This window comes from Monomorium pharaonis, chromosome 6 (genome assembly GCF_013373865.1).
Source record: "Monomorium pharaonis isolate MP-MQ-018 chromosome 6, ASM1337386v2, whole genome shotgun sequence".
Lineage (NCBI taxonomy): Eukaryota > Metazoa > Arthropoda > Insecta > Hymenoptera > Formicidae > Monomorium > Monomorium pharaonis.
In genome coordinates, this window is record NC_050472.1 from 2,073,822 (window position 1) to 2,094,775 (window position 20,954).

Here is a 20,954-nt window from a genome sequence, read left to right on the forward strand (position 1 = left end):
AAAAGACTACGGGAAAAAACATTGATTTGCTGATAGACTTGCGAATTTTTTAAAATAATCTTTAAATTTAAATTTTAGAGCAATTTTTAAATTTAAATAGCAGGATAAGTTTTGTGATAAAACTCGTAATAGTTTTTAAATTTATATCGCAAATTATCTCGACTAATTGAGGGATTTTCATTGAGGGAAAACTCTAAACTTGCCAAACAGGATCTATAAAATTAATGTCACTAATTAGTAGAGTTACACTTGATTCTTTAGAATAAATTCTTCTTTAACAAATTAACAAACAAGTTCTTTTTTTGCTAAAGATAAATATCATTTGTAAAAGAAGTTCTGTGGTTCTTCTTTGATTTATTGTTGTTACTTATTTAAAAGTCACACAAATTCTTTAAAAGGATAAAACTTGTCGTGGAATGCTGATCAATTTTTCAGCGGATAGGTTTTCATTCCAGGAAGCATCAGGCGCATTTTGGAGCTGCAGTACCGAAATGCGTATTATTGCATTTTAAGCTCGAGCTTTAGCATTTGTATAGAGACTTCAATGGTAGATAGACTTCTTGGCAGTTTCAGTCTCGGCATCTGAGCTTTGTGAAGAGAACAAAGGATATAAATGCATATCGGGTATAATGCTCCCGAAACGGCATTCTTTGAATTCTACGTAAATTCAACCAACCTGCTATTGTGTTGTTTGCGTACTTTATTATTCGTATGTATGTATATATCTTACAATGATCTTATAAATTCAAAGAAAATTACTAATTACGAATATCGAACTATAGAAATTATACGCGTATAATACGTTAACGTAATAAGCGAGAGATGGTGTATTAATTACACGACAGGTTATTACATAATCAATAGTAAGACACCCGTTAACGGTGGAAATAAGCGGGAAATAATGAATTGGACGCGCGAGCTCGTTAATTCTCTATTATCGACATCGCCTCATCACAAATAACTGCCCTCCCTTCGTGACAGCAAATGGGCTCTGTGCTCTCCAAACTAGTGGGTGTCCAAAGAGCCATATTACATGATTTTATATATACGGCCACCTGTGAAAAGCAAAAAGATAAAATAACAAAACGCGTCGTTTTATTACTGCGAAAATTATCACCTGAAAAATGTGAAAAAGAGCGAAACAATCGAAGCGATGCAATTACGTTTTATTCGCGTAGTAATATATAGTTTTCATTATCCACATCTATAATAACCCCAATTACATTTACTTGTTACTGTTTTTTTTAGCTACGTCAAGATAAAAATTAAATGTTAACAGATACGCTTAGAAAACGTTTCTTTTTATTGTTTGTAAACCGAGAATAATCTTGTGTATGTAAAAAATTATACCGTTTACCTTTAGATTTTCGACATGAGTGTTCAGCTTCTCGCAAATCAGCGCTGGTGCCTTGTCCCGAGCACCTTGAGCCTAGACATCAATTTTAATCTCATTTTTTAATTATTCTTATTACTTTTCTTTTATTTTCTTGGATTAGTCACTAACAAGTTCTCGAGAATTGAAAATAATATCTAAATTTATTTTCGTAATCAATGATATAAAGTAATGCAGCAACAGATAGCGGAAATAGTAGGGAAATTAAAGTACTCACTAATATGATACATAATTGTCGACATTTTTCAGCGCCTTCTTGATTGCAGCTCACATTGTATTGCAGTGTGTGTTCTATTATCAATTTTGTTTCCGGAACGGAGAACACGGCGCAACTGCATGCACCCTCCGTGACTTCCTCTTGCCTGATAGGACACAATTTTCGTTTCAAGTGCAATAATTGTGAGTTCAATTACGCGAGAATAAAATTATACTGCACTTCAAAGAAATTTACTAGGTTTGCAAATTCATTTGACGATAATTGTTTCCAAGAGAAAAGAGCTTCATGTTAGACTAATAACTTTGTAATCATGAAAGCGAGAGCGAAAAGAAGAGAAAGAAAGAGAGATTATTATATTATAATAAATGATATTATTTCCATTTATATCCGTGTGTTATTTGAAATTGCATTGCGTTAATAGATGCATATTTGCTTTAAACTTTCGTCATCTTTGGAGTACAATTATAATTTAATTATAGTTACTACACATATGATGTAATAATAGTTGAAATAATATATATTGCATAATATAATCGTAATAATAATAATAATCGCAACTTAATGGTTAAGAAATTGGCAACTGGTCCTTTTACAAGCAAAATACTCAAATATTCGTAATCGTCGCTGTCTTACGTTGCGAGAGGCAGGATTGCCATCAGGAAAAGTAATCGTCTCGCCGCCTTCATTGCACCCGCACGAATTTACACTTTGCGTCGTCGCCTTACCCGCGAGAACAAACCGTACCGGCGATTATCACGGACGATCGAGCGGCATGCAGCATATGTAGTCTCGCGTAATCACACCCCGCCTGTCTCCTCTCCTCTTCCCCTTATATATGAAGGTATAAGTGCGCGCAGCGGAATGCACGCGTAATCACGCGATACCATTGTTAGTTGCGGGCATCCTCTTCGCAGCGGTTCGGATTTTAGCGTCGATACCCAAGCGCGGCGTTCCCACAGAGATAATCACTGTCGCGATGTAACCCGAGAATACAACCCATCGCTCAAACGCGTGCACGCGTTCGTTTCATCGGCGTGTAAACGTTATCGGCATCGCCGCGAAAAATATACGCGAAATTCCCATTAACGCGCGGACCGCTATTACACCAACACACGTGCACGCAACGCGGCGTTATATTTTGGCATTTTATCGATCGACCCTATTTCCGTAACGCTTCCTCAAAATTGCATGCTTGTTTTGCACCTTTCACAATTCGTTCTCAAGGTTCTTCGATCGTTCTGATTTTAGAACCAGTTGCGTTTCGAAGAATCTTCCCTTGAAAATAAAGTAGAATCTCCGCAGAGTTATAGATAAAATGTAATTGCGACGTGTAAATTAAGTAGCACTTGGAAAAAGAAAATGATACAAAAGGGGTATTATATGGCTTTAATATATGATATTTATGCCTTTTTATACACATTTAGTATTTTACAACGTTTAATGTACATTAATGCACATTAATGTGTTCAACCGAGTTTATTATAAATTTTACAAAAAATAACGATATATACATATGGATATGTATTCATATATCTATAAATTTTGTTGTATTTACATATGTATATACATACACACATATATAATATCAGTGAAGTGTATGTAATATCAAAACTGTAGCTTTTGAGAAACAATACATACGTTTATTTGCGTATAATAATTTTCTCTCTAAAAATATAGATACAGTATATATTGAGAGAATTACGAGAGAGACCGGAATTATATATTTGAATTTAAAGCAATGTTTTTTTTCACGAATTATGGAAAAAAATAATAAAAAATACACAACTAAAGCCAAATTGCAGCAATATTAATAAATACTAAATAATAACTATGACAAAAGAATAATCACACATGTGCACACATTTATTCTATTTAGGGTCGGTTGTTCCAACTTCTTGATAAACTTATCTACCAGGTAAGCATGTGTCTATCTTCATTTCTTTTCTTAAATAAATAAAGACAAAATATATTTACCTGATAGATAAGTTTACCAAGAAGTTGAAACAACCGACCCTTAATCTACTTTATTGTTTTATAGAATTTTGGCCGGGAATTTCTACTGTTTTTCCCTTTCGTGCGGCGGTCGGTTCAGTAGTATAGCCAGTCACGTGACGGCGTGCCGTCGTCCGACCACGCGCCATCCATTTCCACTGGTCTTGTGGGGCCGTCATGGCGTCTGTCATCAAAGGTGCGGCATTCACGGTATCGTCCTTAGAGTGCATGCAAACGCATACTCGGTGGACAATGTACTTAACGTATTTACGTTAGGTATCTTACTACTGTCACTGATTCACACGCGTTTCCGCAGACACGGGCGAGATCTGGGGCAGATTGTTCGATCATCGTCCGTTCGTCCAGGGAGAGGTCACGTTCTTCTTGCGAGAGTTTCAGGTGAGCAACCGTCAAAACTTCTCGACAGCGGCATTATCTTGACATCACCGTTATACCGACATCAACAAAAATCAATTGGAGTTCAATTAGAAATATGCCATCGAAATATGGATTATGAGTGGACATAACCTATGAAGCCTTGATCGTAAACAGAGACGCTGATGAAAACTAATAATTCTCGTCTGCCTATAGATCTTTACATTTTTTTCTTCTAAAAATTCTCCAAACTCTGTAATGAATATTGTCGATACATTTTATATGTTGTGCATTTATTTTAAAAAGTGTTGCATATTATCTGCGCAATACGATCGTAATATAATTTTACATAATCGTAATAGATTACAAACGAACTTAGATCTTACAATTGGATCTGTTTCAAGGAAAAAAGGTCCGATAGAGAAGTAGAACGCCTGTTTAAGATACTCGAGTATGCAACAGAATTGAAGGAGAATCAGTTGGATCGTATTGAACAACTAGGCGATTGTCACCTACCCAGCCTCAAAGCAAACGTGGATGTCGCCCTGAGTATGTGCAATCGCGTTTTACAGAGAGAGGAAAATTTTGATAGCGTATGTATACCGCCTTTTGCATCCCTTGTTTATGCATCACTTGTGACACGTGAAAAGAATAGATTCACACAAGTTTACTTCGATTTTGCAGGATAGTGTTTTGAGCAAAAACAGATTACTTAGGAAAAAGGAGTGGGAGAGATTCATAAATGATATGAGCGACAAGTGTCAGAAGGTGGACCAGACATTTGAGGAGAAGGAAAACGAAATACAAGAGTTCTATGTTGACTTGGAAAAGAAATTGCATATTACGCCATAAGAATAACGATATAATTGTGCAGTCTATTTGTCTGTGCATTGCTTATCTTAGGATCAACGTTTAATATAAAGATCTAATTATTTTCTTAAGGTAGAGAGAAAAAAAGGTGTATTCAATCTATTTAGATATGCCACTAGAGTCAATTGTGGATCCTACTATAACGATAAAACCATCTAAGAAATTGATCCATTTTATCTTACACGATGTAAAAGATACGGATGGTGCACCGAACGGCATTATATCCTTGCGCAAATCAAAAAAATCTAAGAAGGAAAAGCTCGCAGATGTCACATTAAAAATTGGGGACCTTAGATGGCTAAATAAATATTTAAAGAAACACAGAAAAACCGCAACAGAAAAAATCTACTTACACGAGCTTTTCGACGATTCCAATGTGATATTACCGACGCCGAAAGAGACGCCGCGAAATCCAGAGTTGGAGGCTAGAGTGCAGAAATTAACGGCACAACAAAACGCCCGGGAATATCGAGCAATGACGAAAAGCATCGATTCCGTACGGAAATTCTTACCGGAGGACAGCATCGCGTATCAAAGTAAAATAAACAATATAAATTATAGATCGATGAAAATATTAGACGTAAGCGAACGAAGTCAATCGGTCAAGTTGATCATGGTGCCTAATAATAATCTTGCGTGAATCATATAATTACTAGCTCAAATACACTACGAATTGTATAATTCGCGCAAAATTATAAGATCCATTTTAATTAATATTTGCTTCTTTCGCTTATGTTTTACTAAAATAAAATTTTTATACTATATTCTTGACCATGTATCTGATTTTTAAACGTGCTTATAAAATATAATTTAACATGTATTTCTACATATGCTTTCTAACGTAATTTTTATTTTGTAGTGAAACTTATGAACAAACAACTGATCGCCGTCGCGCAATTCATATTTTCTGTGATAGCTGGCTTTGCTTTTGGATTCATCGGAGTAGAACTCATAATCGGGGACCTGGACTTTGGATTTAGATTACTCTTAGGTATAATTTGCGCGTTAATCATAGCGCTGGCCGAGATCTATTTTCTAGCTCTAAAATTAAGTGAAGATGGTTTCGACGTTACGTCACCCAAATTGAAAAAATTACATCAAGACTAACATTCGAGCAGCTCTCGTTTCATTATATTAAATATATGTTTTATAGCAAAAAAGTTTTAAAATGCTAATAATATAAAATACGCAAGCTACTTTCACTAACTTTGTATTGTATAAAAGTTAAAAAAATGTACATTACTCTTCTATGATACATAAATTATACTAAATCTTTGAAGACCAAATAAAATGAAATATTGTGACATCATTTATTATTATCAAAAATGAAAATTTGATTTTATGACATGATTATAAATAAATATAATTATTAAAATTGTAGACGTCTGATAGAAATTTCTGTAATATGAACTCTTACTACTTACATTAATTCAACTAACGCAATTGAATGCATGAAAAATGAATTTCTCAGAAGAGAGAGATATATATATAAATATATACAAAAATGTGTGAGAGATATGCAAAAAGATCTTGATAGTGTACATTTGTCGATTCTAAAAATATAAATATCTTCCTTTTTAAATTCTTATCTATTCAAAATTTTGAACCATTATTGGCTGTTTGTTTTATGCACCTACAAATATGCACAAGCAATTTTAATACTATGTAAGTTTTTCTAGGCACAATATGCGAAAAATAAAAACACGAAAATAATTCTAGGTGTCTGTTAAATGTGTAAATTTACAAGTTCTCATCTCTTGTTTTCCTCACTGTCACTTTTTGTACTGCTTTCACTTTTGTCACTGTCCGAATGGCAACCGCCATTCTCCTCAGTTTCGCTTTCCCGCTCGCTGCTTGCAGAGTTCTCGTTGTCCCCCTTTGTCTCAACACTATCAGAGGAGTCCGATTCAGAGTCTGAATCACTATCACTGTCAGAGTCCGAACTACTGTCGGAAGAGCTGCTACTGTTAGACGCCTCTTTAGCTGCCATCATCTCCTTAAACTGCCGGACTGTAATCTTCCTTGGCATTATTTCTCGCAGGAATTCCAGTGTGTCGTTGGTCTGCACCACCTCCGCCAGGTGTTTGTAGTCCAGCGAGGATCCCTTGTTGCTCTGCATATGCGCCTCCTCAGTCAGATAATGTATGAAAAGCTCCTGCAAAATATCTCTCTATTTATTTATCAAGTTAAATTGATAAATTATAGGAACAGTTTTTTTCAGAAACATATCTCTAACCTCAAAATTACTTACCGTGGCTTTTGTGACCAGGTACAAACCGTCCTGTCCGACAGTATCGACGCTAGGCGAACTCTTCATAATAGTCTTCACTCGCGAGATCGGCAAGCGCAACATTTTTATCTTCATCGAGGAGGCTTGTGTGCTCATCGCACGTACTTATTCTTTCACCTTTCTTTATTTATATAGAAAAAGCGTCGAGATCGAGCAAAAAAAAGCCGCAGCGAAAGCCGACAGTAAATTCTGGCAAATTTCACGATTTAAAGCGTAGATTAGTTCGACGATGCTTCCTCACGCTGCAGATAGCGCTAGTTTCATCAGACACGAATTATGAAAGTCGTGACAGATCGGAAACTTCACGTTTCTTCAATAGTCAAATCATTCTCCTTTCACCACAGTCAATTACACCACGAGACGATATCAGCTTGACGAAAAATAATATTCATAAATATTGTGATTGATTGTGTAAAGTAATATTTATTTCATTCAAATTGATTTTTTTAAGATTGTCTTAAATTTTTCATTTTATTAGCGAATTAAAATGCATATTAATATCACAATACAAAATTAATCTCATAATACAATGTTTTTGTATGAAAATTCACTATTTGGATTTTGAAATTCGATGATTATTCTAGGTCTGTTTGTATTGGTAAAGCTAATTTTAAAATTGATTTTAGCCTTAGAATTAGAAAAATATAGAAAGTATAAATTAATTGAGTTTGAAGTTAAGCTAATTTAATACAAAATAAAAAAAACGAAAAATAAGGGCATCATAAGAAATCATCTTTAGGATTGTAAAATTGTTGAAAAAATTAATAGCCTTTAAATAAAATTCTATTCGAAAATTTCTATAATGAATTATATTTCTATAATGGAATTCTTTCTCCTCTTAAAACTTTTCCCATCCCCCTCCCCCATTTGTCATGTAATCGTAAAACAAGACACAAAATAAAACCCACATAAGAATGTCCTATTTTATGTCGTACATAAAATAAGAGTGAGGATAAAAGAAATTTTGGAGCAGAAGAATTACTGTTTTTCACAGAAATTCCAGAATAAATGGTTTCTATACACCTAGGTTGTTATTTCAAAAAATCTCCATACATGAATTTAATAAAAATATTTCACAGGGCCCGGTAATGATAGAATTCTATAATTAAATAACCAATGTTGATACCAGCGCATAATGCAGTGATATATATCAATACTAATATGGGTACAGCAGTGGATAATATCAAATCGGTTTTATGAAGTATTTCGATATCTGAAATGAGAATAAATCTAAGATATAGAGAAGAGAAGAGATAGACTATTATCTAAATTATGCATTCTTAACTTACTTGCGTAGCCAAGAAATGTAATGTAAATGTAGTAACTATTAGCTATGAACCAAAAAGTATTTCCAAGAAACCTCGCTAAAAACGTATCATTGTTTATCAAAGCTGTAAAAAAAGCAAAAAACACATTAAATAATATTCAATGGTATGCTTGACAACGAGATAAAACGTATGCAAAATCTCACGATTATATAGACATAGTAGTAAGATATGAAGTATGATTATTGCAGGAATTACTGCATTCAAATGGATGTCAAATGCGTAGCCCCACTCGACGTCCTGCGTTCTGTCTATCCTGAGATACCGATTGGTGATAAACCTATAAGCAAAATTAGAACAGAATATACAGAATTAAACAATGATAAACTCAAGCTAGTTTTATTAAATTGATTCTTGGGACTCCCATTAAATAAAATTTCTATCATAAGAAAGGCTGAAACAACATGCTCTACAGATAATTATACTCACCAAAATATTGTTGTTATTAACAACCCAATGGCTAAGTAATCAATAAAGATGAAATAAAATAACAACTTTACAAATTGGAAAAATCCTAAACTCAGTACTATACCACAAATGATAGTAGATACACAGAGACAACATGTGACCAGCACTAAAAATGCAGGGTCATCTCTTGCAAATTGCGATTTTGTTTCTGTAACAATCCAGTACACACAGACGTAAGAATAAAATATACACAATAATAGCATAGCTTGTACAGCAGATGCAACATACGCTTTCTGTTTCGGAAGTTTCTGTATACTTTCTGTGGTGCTATAAACAGAAAGATCATCTGCCAGATGGCAAACTCAAAGTCCATTTGGTCAAACATCAGTAGTTTTCTCAGATATTTGTAGCATTTAGTTGCTGCGCCCATGCAATTGTGCCTAAATAGGATAAGTCGTACCATCAAAAAAAGCAAAAAAGTGATGTAACAATAAAAATAATACGAATAAAATCACTTTATAGACATCAAATTGATGAAACGAAAACTTGTTACGTTAATCCTTACGATACAATATGCGAAAGATATTATGGGTATTGCATCATATCCAATTACTTTTTCTATCTATTTAAAATGATTTTTAAAAAATTGCTAAAAATTCATGAACATACTTTCAATTCCAAATGTATTTCCTTTTGAAAAAAAAAAAAAAGAATTTAGTTTTTAAAAATTCTCATGGATATAAATCGGTTAGATGCGTAATGTCCATGATTGTAAGATTGATATCGCTTAAAGAGTAATAAATATTTAAAAAGTAACGTATATCTGCGCGTTACCTATAAACGGCCGGCATCGGCAACGACGACGAAAATTCTGTCGGAACGGGCGATTGAGACCGACTTGTCGGCGGCGAAGTGGAATATTTCATTTTCGGACCTTTTGACAGCTCACTCCGTTGCAACTCGCGCTGTCACTCTCAGCAGATAAGCATACCTTGAAAACTTTAGGAAAGGATTTCGAAGGAGTATCATTGAATGGTGGTAATATTTAAGTGCCTTCAACTCGTTTTTGGAGTTATATTGCGCATAAGTTTTCAGTAATAAACCTTAGCGTTGACGATTTCAGGTTATGTTCGCCAATGTTCGCGTATTATGACAAAAACCCATCTGAACCGACGCCCTCTCGATTCTCGACAAATGCTCGGATGAGAAACAGCATTCGAATTTCGGCACAATCGATAAGAAACACAATGAAATGATAAGAAAATATTTCATTTTATAGAAATAATAAATGTGCGCACTCAGTAGATTATCACCACTAGGTATTACATGCTTGCAAAATAATCTCGCGATAATTGTATGCATCAAATTAATTACAAGGGTAAATATTCACGAATGCTAAAAACCGGTAATAATCAGTAGTATTATCAGTAAATCGACGCGCTGCAATTATGAGCCAGTGTATTAATTTTCTAATTAATTCCGTATATATATATATATTTTTTTTTTTTTTAATTTGCTACAGTATAATAAATTTATGTGCGATTTTAACTCCATATTTTTTTACAAATTGATTTAATCTTATTTTACTGTACATTTTTATGATACATCGTAAAAAATAACTTTCTTATGTAATGATTATTAAAAAAGAATTGTTAATGTAATCTTAAATAATTAAATCGATATTTTTTCGTATGCACAGAAATTTCGCGATCGCAAGCTTAGTATATTAAGAAACTGCATTGTAACAAGTCCTGTAATCAGATTTCTTTGCATAGATGCCTTACATAGATGATCAGCGAATTAGTCTTGGATAGGCCTATAGAGAATGCGATGCACGTTTTGCTTACGTACGTATATTGCTACTTGAAAATACTATAAAACTCAGATTAAAATGTTTTTTAAAAGCTTTTTAAAAGCATTTTTAATTATATATTAATGTTACCGTGTGCTGTTATCATCATTATTATAATTATTATTATTATTATTTAACTATTAAAAACATGTATTCCCTCCTCATCTCGTTCATAAAAGATACAAAGTAGAATATAATACACAGTTAGCGAATTTAAAAGAAAATGCTCTTATAAAATAGAAGTATCTCCTAATAAGTATTTGCGCTGTACGGCAGTGAGAAATGATGACCGAAAAACTCATCAGTTCAACAGTTGTTTCGATGAGCCATTTCTTACCGGGGTAGGTATGTTATCACGGAATAAATAAAAAGTCGACAGATTCCGTAAGTTCTGATCAGCGCAGGATAATTGTGTGTACGTGTGTATGTGATTCAAATGCGAGAGCTCTAACGTTTCTCTGAATGTCGAAATAGAAATGTGAACTTTTAATTTGCCTCCGCCGGACTCTGCCAGTAATGCGCTTGCATAGATAATCGTTGATTGTTGCTTGGCTTGAGAGGCGTCACACAGCGGGCGGCATCCGGAAATCGCTCGTGATAACGCTCTAATCTCAGGTACTTCACAGTCACTAAATTACCTAGGCAGAAAATAAAGAAATCTATTAGAAATACGATCTATTAGAAATACTTGTACATTCACCATTTAGTTAACTTTTTTCTTTAATTAAAAATATTTTAAAGATATTAGGTACCATATAAAGAAAAAAAATTTTTTTTAAGATACTGTCTTATAAATAAGATAATTAGGAATAGGTAAATATTTTGTACGTTTTATAACCAATTTCTCAATACTGTCTAAATTCTGTAAAAATGCGCAATAACCACGCCAATAGCTTGTACCAGTGTTCAAGAATTAAGTTTAGAGAACTAGGAATTGCGACGTACCATCGAACCAACAACCGTGTAATGCCCTGTAAGCTTTACCAGCATCTTCTTGCGACATACATTTCATATAAACGCAGCCCTCGCGGCTACCGATGTCCACTCGAATGTGAAGTATCTTCACACCCTCTCCGCACTTCTCTAAAATAGCGTCCTGTACTCTCGTCTCCCAATCATCTTCAGTTTCACTATATCGTGGTACAAAGAGCAATTAAGTCATCCATCATTGATCATAGAAGTCATATGTAACTTATTACTTACATATCTGGATCAAACATGTGCCTGATTTTCAGACAAGGCGTCGGCGAACAAGTCAAACTGTTAACAGATCCTTCCATTGTTTCGAATGCTTGTCCCTGCCAGACCTTCGGTTTCTTGCCCAAAGTTGCGCTTTGCACAGGAGATTTGTTCAAAGTGTTATTCGGCAACCATCGCCATACATGAAACTCTTCTCCTGCCACTTGTTGTACCTCTCTCCGAATTCTGAATATCAAAATCATATCTTATTACTTTGCAGCAAGATACAAGACAGAAACAGACAAAAGACCTTTTTACCTGGATTCGTTTTCGTCTAGAAACTTCACTGCTTTTTCCCAAAGACTTGACATTCTTTTACGATCCTTTGGTAGAATGAGATTGTCTCGCACATGGTTTATGGCGAGAAAACTTTCCTGTGCACCAGGTTGCGTGGATGCATTTTGATGATGGGTCTCAACGAGACTTATAATATCGCTAACAAGTTTAAACACCTCTCTCTCCGTACATTTCTTGTATCTTAGATACCAAAGATACGATTTATAAATTCCGATACCTGTCAATGAGACTGAAGATACACAGCCACCGTTATAAATCTTTCAATACATGTATTTTTATCTATGCATGCATTGCAATACCATAAACAGATATTATTTTGCGAGTCACTTATAAATTTCTTGTAAAACGCATTTCTTTGTTTTTTTTTATTCATTACATAATTAAAAATATAAAAGATATAGATATTACGTCATCAATGTACTTTAAAATTTAAAGAAAGAAATGCCTCAAAAATGTTACAAAGTAATTCTAGTTTATGATAGCATACTAAAAACGAAATTACTTCGCCAAGCATATAGTATCATTTTTAAATGCAACTACTTTACTTAAAGCATAACTTACATTACATCATAAAAAAGTAGTGAATAATACTCTTATGAATACACACATTGTATTAACATGCACATAGGAATCTTATAACACAAAATAAGACAAGTTTTCTCAAAATAAACAGTCTGTTAGAACTTTACCGATTGCCACTACAAGGAGAGAAGAAAAGATGGTAAAAAGTTTGTTCTTAACGAGGCATTGCATCGGTAGCTCAGGATTTAATATTGTCATTCCGATTTTTCCATTTAGACGGGCGGAAAATAATTTATCCTGTAAACGATTAAATATATGCATTAGTATTTGAGAATACGAGAAAAAAAAGTGAAACAGATCGACATATAATAATATTTACTAGAGTATCCAATGTTTCCGTGATCTCTCCGTTATCATCATTTACATCGATAAGCGAAATACCCCATTTTTGATTTTTAATGATTAAGAACTGCGCGCTGTGCAGATCCTCTTTTACCTCGAGGCTTGTCTGGAAGTGAAGATTATATCCAGATTACCAGATTCTTACACCTAAAGCGCAAGTAACTTCAATTTCTCAACCCACCACTTTATCATTCGTAAACATTCCTATGATATCAGTATCAGTCAAAAATGATTTCTCATTCGAATTCTCGCATATTTTTGATATCGCCTTTGTCGTTAAAATGGGTTGTAGGCGCCTTAACAGTTGCAACACAGATTCTATGTTTTCCTTCATTATGCAATTTACCCCAGGTGCTTTAAGATCAGGAGCTCCATCGAGGAAACATTGCGGTATGTTATTATCTATAAATACATGTGATATGGAAGTATAAATCAAGATATATGTGATACATAATATAATGTATAAAAAAATAGAATCAATTTATAAATATAAAAATTTGTCAAAAACCATACTAATAGTATATTAATTTTTTTTTTTTTTCCAAATAATCCCATTAAATGAAAAGCAAAAAAAACAAAGATAATATTTTTCTTTTTGCAAATAAAAATGGCAATCCTTCATTTGAAAAATTTAGTTCAATAATTCAAAATTACTTTCTTTCCTATATACAGTTTACAAATTAGCCCTTTATTAAAATAAACTATATTTATTGTACAGCATATATAATTTAAAAAAATGTTTAAATAATTAAAAATTGAATAATTTTACAGAATAATGTAAAAGAAAAAGTACAATAAATAAATATAAGACTAAAACATTTTTTCAAACACACACACATAAAGAAGCAAATAATTTCTCCATTCTTAAACCTTAAAATTCAGTCTCTCTCTTCTGCAAAAACTAAACAATACTTTAATGCAATTGAGTTCTCCATACATTTTACCTCTACACACAGACATCGTATTATTGACTAAATTAAATGATAAAAAACGTATCTGCAAATATAGGTTGAAATACACAGATGGAACAGATATATAGAAAGAACGGGAAAAGGAAATAAAATATCCAAATTAATTCAAGAGATATGCAATTTTTATTATACATGTATATATGGAAAAAGCAAATTACATATTCAAGAAATTCTCTTGTACGTCTAATTTAGTAAGCTCGAGATAATTACTAGTTTCATAAAAATAATGAAATTGAACGTTAGTAATAATTAGTAATAAATATATAACAATAATTTCAGCAAATTGTGAATCAAAATTAATTTGAAAATAGAACATGTACATTGTGCTTTGCGTATTATTACTTGTACTCTAATAGTCAAACGTGTATTTCTAAAAAAAAAAATCCTTCTTCCCCCTTAGAGTTATATATCCGTCTCTCAGAAATCTCCTCTAGTTATATCTCTGCATACCTACCCGATGAAAGTGATGGAAGCGTTTCGGTTTTCCCACCAAGTCCCAAATATATTATTGCAAGGCCTAAAAAGAATAGGGCGACTATCGCCACAAGGCCCATAGACACGATGTTCTGATTGTTTCGTACATCCTCTCTGCTTGTCGTCGACGGCTTGTAAGTCGTTCTACTAAAAATATCCCGAACTCTATCGGTTGACGATATATTGTGTCTAAACAGCGTTATTTATATTACGTTATATTATATATAATTTAGATTAAGTAATAATTCGTATACCTTGGTGAACTCGAGTACATGCTCCTTAAGGTAGAGAAGCCATTCGAATCTCTCTCTTTCACTTCTGGTAAGGTTGATGAAGTAGGACGTATTGTAGAACCTAAAATTATAAAATAAAATAAAGTATATACATGTGAGATAAATCGCATGGATTAGCCAGTTACATAAGTAACTGTGTAATTAATACAGAATAAAAAATTCTTATTTCGAACTAAACTTTCAGATAGATTTTTAAGTAATTGAATTGAATGAAGTAAATGAAGTTAAGTTTTCAATTAATTCAGTTCAAAATATGTTTTATATTAGAAAATATTATATTTCATTGCAAATCAAGAAAATTGCTTACTTTTTGGACTCGTGGAATTCATTTGGCTGAGTCTCCTTGTAAAGTCTGATAAAAATGGAGTTTCATAGTTTGCAAGAAGATCTGTTGCACTATCCCTTCCACTCACATTATCTTTTGCAGGATGAATTGAAGAGACGTTCAGTTTTGAGGGAGAATTGTACTTGCCTTTCATCTCTTCATAATTCCACCCCAGTGGTCTGGTCTTCGACATCTGATCAAGTGTACGATCGTATGTTCGAGAATCGTACGGTTTGCTCGGATTAGGCAGGTACTTATCATATGAGCTGCGTCTAATACGATCAACATCTTCCACAACATCCGAATCCGATCCAGTCTCCAAATCGTCAGACATGTATGTCTTTTGAGTCCTGGTAACAGACTTGGTCTGCATAATTTTCGAAGTGCGAGTCAAAGGCATGCCTAAGTTGTCAAAATTTGTCATGTTGGGATCTTTGAACTCCGAATGTGACGGCAACAGATTCTCCTTGACCAGATTTTTCGTCACACTTGCAGCTTCAGGAGGAATACTCGAAGGCGGTGGCATAGAAGTTGCAAGGGTTTGCCGACGAAGATTCTTCTTCTTTTTGATGACATTTGTGTTTGTGTTTGTATCGTCGTCTGTGTCATCACTGCTATATCTAATGCACAGATGAAAATAATATTAAGAGATAGATACAAAACAATTTTATTTACATGTGTATGTATATCTGTGTGTTTGTCTAATATGTTGCGATTCAATTGAAAGTGAAAAATATTTAGATTGGGATAAAATTCATATTGACATAATTGAAACTCTGTAAACTCCATAGATTTTGCAATAGAATTTACATTTACTTAAAAAAAAATTAGCTTCTAAAATACAATAATTTCGTAGAAGTTAGTCCAATGATTAGCGATAAAAAAAGTAAATTATATCTTATAAACTATTAGCGTAATGAACTAAGCGCTGCTGTATCATGCACTGCTAAGAATAGATTGTAAACACATTGCCACTCCGTGCATCCTCTTTCATTTAGAATCGATGGCTAGGTGCTACAGAGAAGAAAATCTCGCGATGTGTCTCGTCCAGTCGAGACTGGAACGTTAAGACTCGCTATTACATGCCAACCTGGTATGAATCTGAAACCTCAATGGAATCGTACCGGCCTCTCAACTTCTGCTCATTCCTTCTACCCCTTTTCTCGCTCTTTTTCACTCCGTCTTTCTCTTTTGTTCTGAATTTACTGCAAGCGAATAAATGTGGCAAAGCTGAAAGAAAACTCGTGTCGGTGTAATATTTTGTCTGAGAAAAACCGCTCACCTCGCGGCCAACGAAAGCCGGGATCTTTCTCCTGCCTCTGCCGCGCTGCGGGCTTCTATGAGGTTCTTCAGCTTCTTGATAAGTATTTTGCGGGTGGTCTGCGTCACCGGTCCCACTGGGTATCCGTACTCGCTCAGCTTCGTCCGCAGCTCGGCATCGCTGAGCGCGTCCACCCATGCCAACGACATCTTGTCTCGCGGGCGAATGATCGCGTTCCCGGGAGCGGGATGAGACCCGGCTCAAAAGGAGAGAGAAAGACGCCTAATCGGCGATACAGACAGCGGTCGTATCGCGACGTTGCGAGACGTCTCCGTACTGCTTCGTTTCACGGACCGGCACCGCTCCGCGCTGCTTATTTCGATCGATGATCGATCCTCCGTCCGCCGCCTTCGCACAATAGACGCACGCTTGCACGCTGGGTCGCTTGCTCGCTCACTCGCCGTCCTTGCTCCGCTCCTCTCACACGTTCTCGCGCACGTGGATGATCGTAGCTCTGGCCGTATCCCGAATCTGTGCATCCGCACAACCAAGCTCGCCCTCGACTCCGCTGAAATCTCGCCGGACGTACGTGTGTATGTGTAATCACGCGCGCACCGCCACCCGGTCCGTCTCTCTACCGCACCGTCCGGTTTATTGCGCGGCCTTCCCTCCACCGCCAAACAACTCAACTCGCTCGGTAACTGAAAAAAGAGAAATGGCGCAATTTTCCAACGGTCGCGATCGCGCGTATACGATACGCGACCTCTAGTAGCGTTCAGCGTCGCGCGTTCCTCGAAATGGTAATTTCCGATTGCCCGAGGCAATCGAACAAATCCTCCAATCGGCAAAGCCAAACCCGTCATTAGATTGGTCGGATAAACGGCGGGAATTTCAAACTGCAGTCATGAGAGACCAAAATAAAGGAAAATTAATGATATATTACCAGACTTTTGAAAAAATGTTTAAAAACCCTTTCCTGTATATGTTGTTGCTTCAAATTGTAGCAATGTATAAAATTGACTATAAAAAATTAATTTGTAGACAAAATTTATATACAGCTTGCACGTTTCTTGATAATTTTTAAATGTCTACAAAGTTGAGAATTCCAGAAATATCTGAAGAAGTCCGGTTACTTTAGAACGAGCTTTTAACATTAGTTTAAACATAATTGAGCTAGAAATTAAAAATATGAGGGAAAAATTTAAGAACTTTAGAAAGATTCAAGCACAAGAAGTTTATCTTGATTAAATTCATTTTAGACAATTTATAAATGTCATTTAATAAATAAACATTTAAAGAATCTAAATATATAAATTTAATTAAAATTAAATATGATTAAAAATTATTTTAAAAGTATATAAATTAAGAATGGAAAACTCTACTAGAAATTAATTTAAAAAATTAAAATATATATCAAAATATATGGTACATAAAATTATAGAATTTAGATCATTTAAATTGGGCTGTAAATGCGTATACATAAATACACGGCATCATAGCTTTAACGTTACATTTTGTTTCTTTATACAATACAATATGTTAACATTGGAATATGGCGCACAAATAATATATCAATTTATATTATAGGATCCGTGTGTACTTATATGTAATGGTATACTTATTACGGCATGTATATATGTAGTGCGATATGTATATGCTTTGACAAACTATACAATTGTGTTGCTGCTGAAATGCATGCCTAAACAATCATGTAATTAAGTCAGCGACGATACGTCCTCCTTTATCCCGTCCATTATACGGACTACTGAATTCTGTCCGACCAAAAGTTGCCCGGTGATAGAGTAGAAAATGGCAAACCAGGTGACTACATAGTGGTCGCGCATTCTGTCGACAATTTGCAAGTACCAAAGCGCAGCCAAAGAAAAAGAGAGAGAGAAAGAGATATTTCCAATTTATAAACTTACATATGTAAACTTACTTAAGTATGCAAACTTACATATCGCCATTATAAAAAATCTATTTCGAAAATCTTAAATACTTAATCTATACATCTCTCTCAATTAATTTCATTAAAAAAGTTTACTCCGATATGTTTCACTGTAAACAACAGATTTTTATCCTGTCGATCGATTACATCGATCTGAACGTGTTCTTTCCTTCCCTCTTTTTTACTTACAAATGGACGACAGAAATACAGTTAGCATACGTAGGACCAATATAACAGATTGTCTTATATGCTATGCTTTATGATATATAGAAATCACAAATTCATTACATACACTTTGTAATCTCTTATTAACTCCTTATATCGTAATATTGTTTCTTGTATGTTATAAAGTACTACTATGTACGCTGTAAAGTTGTTTAAGCGATTAAAGAATAGAAAATCTACTATATAAGCGAAATATAATATAACAACATTGTACTCAGTTCTTAGTAGTCTTTTGAATTTCTCGATTTTCTTCGTCCCTCACCCCCCTTAATATCGCATCGGTTGAAAATATTTCAACAAATGGGCGTAGTATTGCAGTTAGCTTTCGAAAGCATATAGAAATCGTATCGCGAGGAATTCAATGCATCAACGTAGACCGTATACTCGCGTACACTGCAAACATTGTATACGCGTCAGATTTACTACACACTCTGCGAGTTGTATAACGCTATAAACTACACGTACTTATAAAATACTATATCTATATATATATATTTATATTTATATTTATATGTATATACACATATTACGTACACGTATCTAATGCAAATAACGCAATAAATAACATCTGCCCGAGCTGCCTCCGTTCCATTCTGCACTTAAAACGTGTCTTGTGCTTTATAATTAACTTAAAGGATACTTGAGGTAATAAGTTCAAAGATATATATACGCTACGAATAATACGTGAATATCGCTACGCAATGTAAGAACTTCGCTTTCAAGCGCTCGAAAAAGACTTGTTTGCTTCGCATACTGCACAGGTTTCATATAATCTTTTTCCGACACATACATACGCTATTATAGTCCTTTTTTCGTAATGCTCGCAATCACTGTTGTTGACAATATAAAACGAATAAGGATGACGATCGGTACATGTAATAATACGATAAGCCTTAAGTCGAGCTGTCCTTTCTATTGCGTTAACGCACATACTCATTTCTTTTTGCTTTCCTTTTCGATAAATAATTAATGAAACATTCATAAATGGTTCGTAAGACTTAAACGAGACTTGTACACCACATCAACCACGCGCGCTATCATTTTAACACATTCAAACGATAAATACTTAAAAAGAGTTGTCAGTCCGCAATAAAGCATCTTATCATAAATGAGAGGAATTTACAGCCGTTACAACGATAAAATGTAAAGCTAAAATTATAAAGCGCTTTATGTATAGCTTAAATTCGTATCAAATCGATATATTAAGTAAATTATTCCCTCCTTTTGATGTGCTCACACGCTACGCACATCGAAAATTTATGACATGCATAATAAAATTGGCAGATTTTAGTATAAATATATATGTGTATATTAGTCATGTATGTGGGATTGTATGTAAAGTGAAAAAGAAGGGGAACGAGGGGAAAAAGAAAAAAAACTAAAAAAAGTATGTGTGCATAGAAATAATAAATTATTAACATCTATATAATATATACACTACATTTACAAAAAAAAATTTGACAAAAAATATATTATGATCCTTTGGAATTTTTTTTCAACAAAAACAAGAAATGTTAATAATACGCAAGTATAAAACGGTGACTGGAAAACGACACGTAAACATATCATTTTTATCTCTTATAAAACTTTGAAAGCAATTATAATTATACCTTTCCAATTGTAGTTGTTTTGTGCACAAGAATATGCTATAGACTTTATTAATTTCAGCTTACATGCCAAGAAGCAACTTTATTTACCAATATATAAAGAATATACTAAAAAAATAAAAAAAGCGTTAAATACATTTTCCTTCAAGTTAAATTTTTATAGTAATTTTAACATAATTTACATTTGCATCACTTTTTTCCAGTCACAATGAAGAAAATAGAGACAAATGTTTATAATAGGATAATAACTTGTAAATATCTTCTTCTCTTTAATTATTTAGACATTGAAAAAAGTTTCGATTACAAATTCACAAGCTATCCCAGTAGAAATATTCTGAACGTTTGGATTTCTCAAATACTTTCAAACAGACTTGCCTCTGTTAAGCATGTAAAAAAAATGGCATGCATATTCAGCGTTCAAAGTTAACAAGGCGAAAAAAAACGTTAAGCGAGATAAATAATACAAAACTGATTTTCTACTGTATATGTGTTCACATTATCATTTTTGTTTGCAAAGAAAACATAATTTCGATATTTTCGTATACTTATCTAGTAAGCAAAAATGTTAGCATGCTAGTAGTTTGCCAATAGATTTCAACAGAATATCGTAATAAATTGACATCTTCATGTTTTATCAGCATAATCTGCTAATATAATTTGATATTTGA

General features: G+C 33.9%; 6 protein-coding genes and 1 long non-coding RNA gene across 10 annotated transcripts; 3 read left to right on the forward strand and 4 right to left on the reverse strand.

Annotated features, from left to right (window-relative positions):
- Positions 1-680: 680 nt before the first annotated feature.
- On the reverse strand, positions 681-3,563 carry LOC105831495. The gene is made up of 4 exons (XM_012671653.3): positions 2,244-3,563; positions 1,611-1,755; positions 1,358-1,429; positions 681-1,055 (listed from the first exon to the last, which is right to left on the reverse strand). The coding sequence occupies exons 1-4, from the start codon at positions 2,294-2,296 to the stop codon at positions 924-926; spliced, it is 402 nt and encodes a 133-aa protein (XP_012527107.1). The 5' UTR covers positions 2,297-3,563; the 3' UTR covers positions 681-923.
- Positions 3,564-3,646: 83 nt separating this feature from the next.
- On the forward strand, positions 3,647-4,934 carry LOC105831518 (biogenesis of lysosome-related organelles complex 1 subunit 5). Its single transcript, XM_012671702.3, has 4 exons — positions 3,647-3,798; positions 3,919-4,001; positions 4,382-4,570; positions 4,662-4,934. The coding sequence occupies exons 1-4, from the start codon at positions 3,780-3,782 to the stop codon at positions 4,827-4,829; spliced, it is 459 nt and encodes a 152-aa protein (XP_012527156.1). The 5' UTR covers positions 3,647-3,779; the 3' UTR covers positions 4,830-4,934.
- LOC105831517 (transmembrane protein 199) lies at positions 4,920-6,156 on the forward strand. The gene is made up of 2 exons (XM_012671701.2): positions 4,920-5,383; positions 5,707-6,156. The coding sequence occupies exons 1-2, from the start codon at positions 4,957-4,959 to the stop codon at positions 5,952-5,954; spliced, it is 675 nt and encodes a 224-aa protein (XP_012527155.1). The 5' UTR covers positions 4,920-4,956; the 3' UTR covers positions 5,955-6,156.
- Positions 6,157-6,222: 66 nt separating this feature from the next.
- On the reverse strand, positions 6,223-7,259 carry LOC105831493 (chromatin accessibility complex 16kD protein). Of its 2 annotated transcripts, none has more exons than XM_012671652.3 (2): positions 7,099-7,259; positions 6,223-7,002 (listed from the first exon to the last, which is right to left on the reverse strand). In XM_012671652.3, exons 1-2 carry the CDS (start codon positions 7,231-7,233, stop codon positions 6,598-6,600), a joined length of 540 nt encoding a protein of 179 aa, XP_012527106.1. In that variant the 5' UTR covers positions 7,234-7,259; the 3' UTR covers positions 6,223-6,597. The 2 variants fall into 2 exon arrangements, with proteins under 2 accessions (XP_012527106.1, XP_012527105.1); XM_012671651.3 differs by having other exon boundaries at positions 6,223-7,017.
- LOC118646251 lies at positions 6,849-7,933 on the forward strand. The gene is made up of 2 exons (XR_004963784.1): positions 6,849-6,989; positions 7,117-7,933. It is a non-coding gene; the product is annotated as an uncharacterized LOC118646251 (long non-coding RNA).
- A 214-nt stretch (positions 7,934-8,147) lies between these two features.
- On the reverse strand, positions 8,148-9,796 carry LOC105831511 (protein unc-50 homolog). The gene is made up of 6 exons (XM_012671692.3): positions 9,705-9,796; positions 9,159-9,310; positions 8,892-9,078; positions 8,609-8,742; positions 8,427-8,528; positions 8,148-8,350 (listed from the first exon to the last, which is right to left on the reverse strand). Exons 1-6 carry the CDS (start codon positions 9,794-9,796, stop codon positions 8,211-8,213), a joined length of 807 nt encoding a protein of 268 aa, XP_012527146.1. The 3' UTR covers positions 8,148-8,210.
- Positions 9,797-10,451: 655 nt separating this feature from the next.
- Positions 10,452-17,238, reverse strand: LOC105831510 (inner nuclear membrane protein Man1). 3 transcript variants are annotated; one of them, XM_012671691.3, is made up of 11 exons: positions 16,528-17,238; positions 15,228-15,865; positions 14,882-14,981; positions 14,608-14,774; positions 13,364-13,584; positions 13,160-13,288; positions 12,948-13,077; positions 12,220-12,487; positions 11,926-12,147; positions 11,668-11,852; positions 10,452-11,360 (listed from the first exon to the last, which is right to left on the reverse strand). In XM_012671691.3, exons 1-11 carry the CDS (start codon positions 16,713-16,715, stop codon positions 11,209-11,211), a joined length of 2,400 nt encoding a protein of 799 aa, XP_012527145.1. In that variant the 5' UTR covers positions 16,716-17,238; the 3' UTR covers positions 10,452-11,208. The 3 variants fall into 3 exon arrangements, with proteins under 3 accessions (XP_012527145.1, XP_012527144.1, XP_012527143.1); XM_012671690.3 differs by having other exon boundaries at positions 14,608-14,792; XM_012671689.3 differs by having other exon boundaries at positions 14,608-14,816; positions 16,528-17,237.
- Between the last annotated feature and the right edge of the window lie 3,716 nt (positions 17,239-20,954).

Coding starts and splice junctions, on each gene's coding strand:
- LOC105831495 (XM_012671653.3), bottom strand. CDS start 2,296: ATGAAGGCGGCGAGACGATTACTTTTCCTGATGGCAATCCTGCCTCTC. Junction 1,756..2,243: donor GCAATCCTGCCTCTCGCAAC/GTAAGACAGCGA, acceptor GTGTCCTATCAG/GCAAGAGGAAGTCACGGAGG. Junction 1,430..1,610: donor GACAATTATGTATCATATTA/GTGAGTACTTTA, acceptor ATTGATGTCTAG/GCTCAAGGTGCTCGGGACAA.
- LOC105831518 (XM_012671702.3), top strand. Junction 4,002..4,381: donor TCTTCTTGCGAGAGTTTCAG/GTGAGCAACCGT, acceptor ATCTGTTTCAAG/GAAAAAAGGTCCGATAGAGA. Junction 4,571..4,661: donor GAGAGGAAAATTTTGATAGC/GTATGTATACCG, acceptor TCGATTTTGCAG/GATAGTGTTTTGAGCAAAAA.
- LOC105831517 (XM_012671701.2), top strand. CDS start 4,957: ATGCCACTAGAGTCAATTGTGGATCCTACTATAACGATAAAACCATCT. Junction 5,384..5,706: donor GGACAGCATCGCGTATCAAA/GTAAAATAAACA, acceptor TTTATTTTGTAG/TGAAACTTATGAACAAACAA.
- LOC105831493 (XM_012671651.3), bottom strand. CDS start 7,233: ATGAGCACACAAGCCTCCTCGATGAAGATAAAAATGTTGCGCTTGCCG. Junction 7,018..7,098: donor ACCTGGTCACAAAAGCCACG/GTAAGTAATTTT, acceptor ATAAATAAATAG/AGAGATATTTTGCAGGAGCT.
- LOC105831511 (XM_012671692.3), bottom strand. CDS start 9,796: ATGAAATATTCCACTTCGCCGCCGACAAGTCGGTCTCAATCGCCCGTT. Junction 8,743..8,891: donor TTAATAACAACAATATTTTG/GTGAGTATAATT, acceptor TTTTGCTTATAG/GTTTATCACCAATCGGTATC. Junction 8,351..8,426: donor TACATTTCTTGGCTACGCAA/GTAAGTTAAGAA, acceptor TTCTCATTTCAG/ATATCGAAATACTTCATAAA.
- LOC105831510 (XM_012671689.3), bottom strand. CDS start 16,715: ATGTCGTTGGCATGGGTGGACGCGCTCAGCGATGCCGAGCTGCGGACG. Junction 15,866..16,527: donor CGGCTTTCGTTGGCCGCGAG/GTGAGCGGTTTT, acceptor TCTGTGCATTAG/ATATAGCAGTGATGACACAG. Junction 14,817..14,881: donor ATGTACTCGAGTTCACCAAG/GTATACGAATTA, acceptor AACGCTGTTTAG/ACACAATATATCGTCAACCG.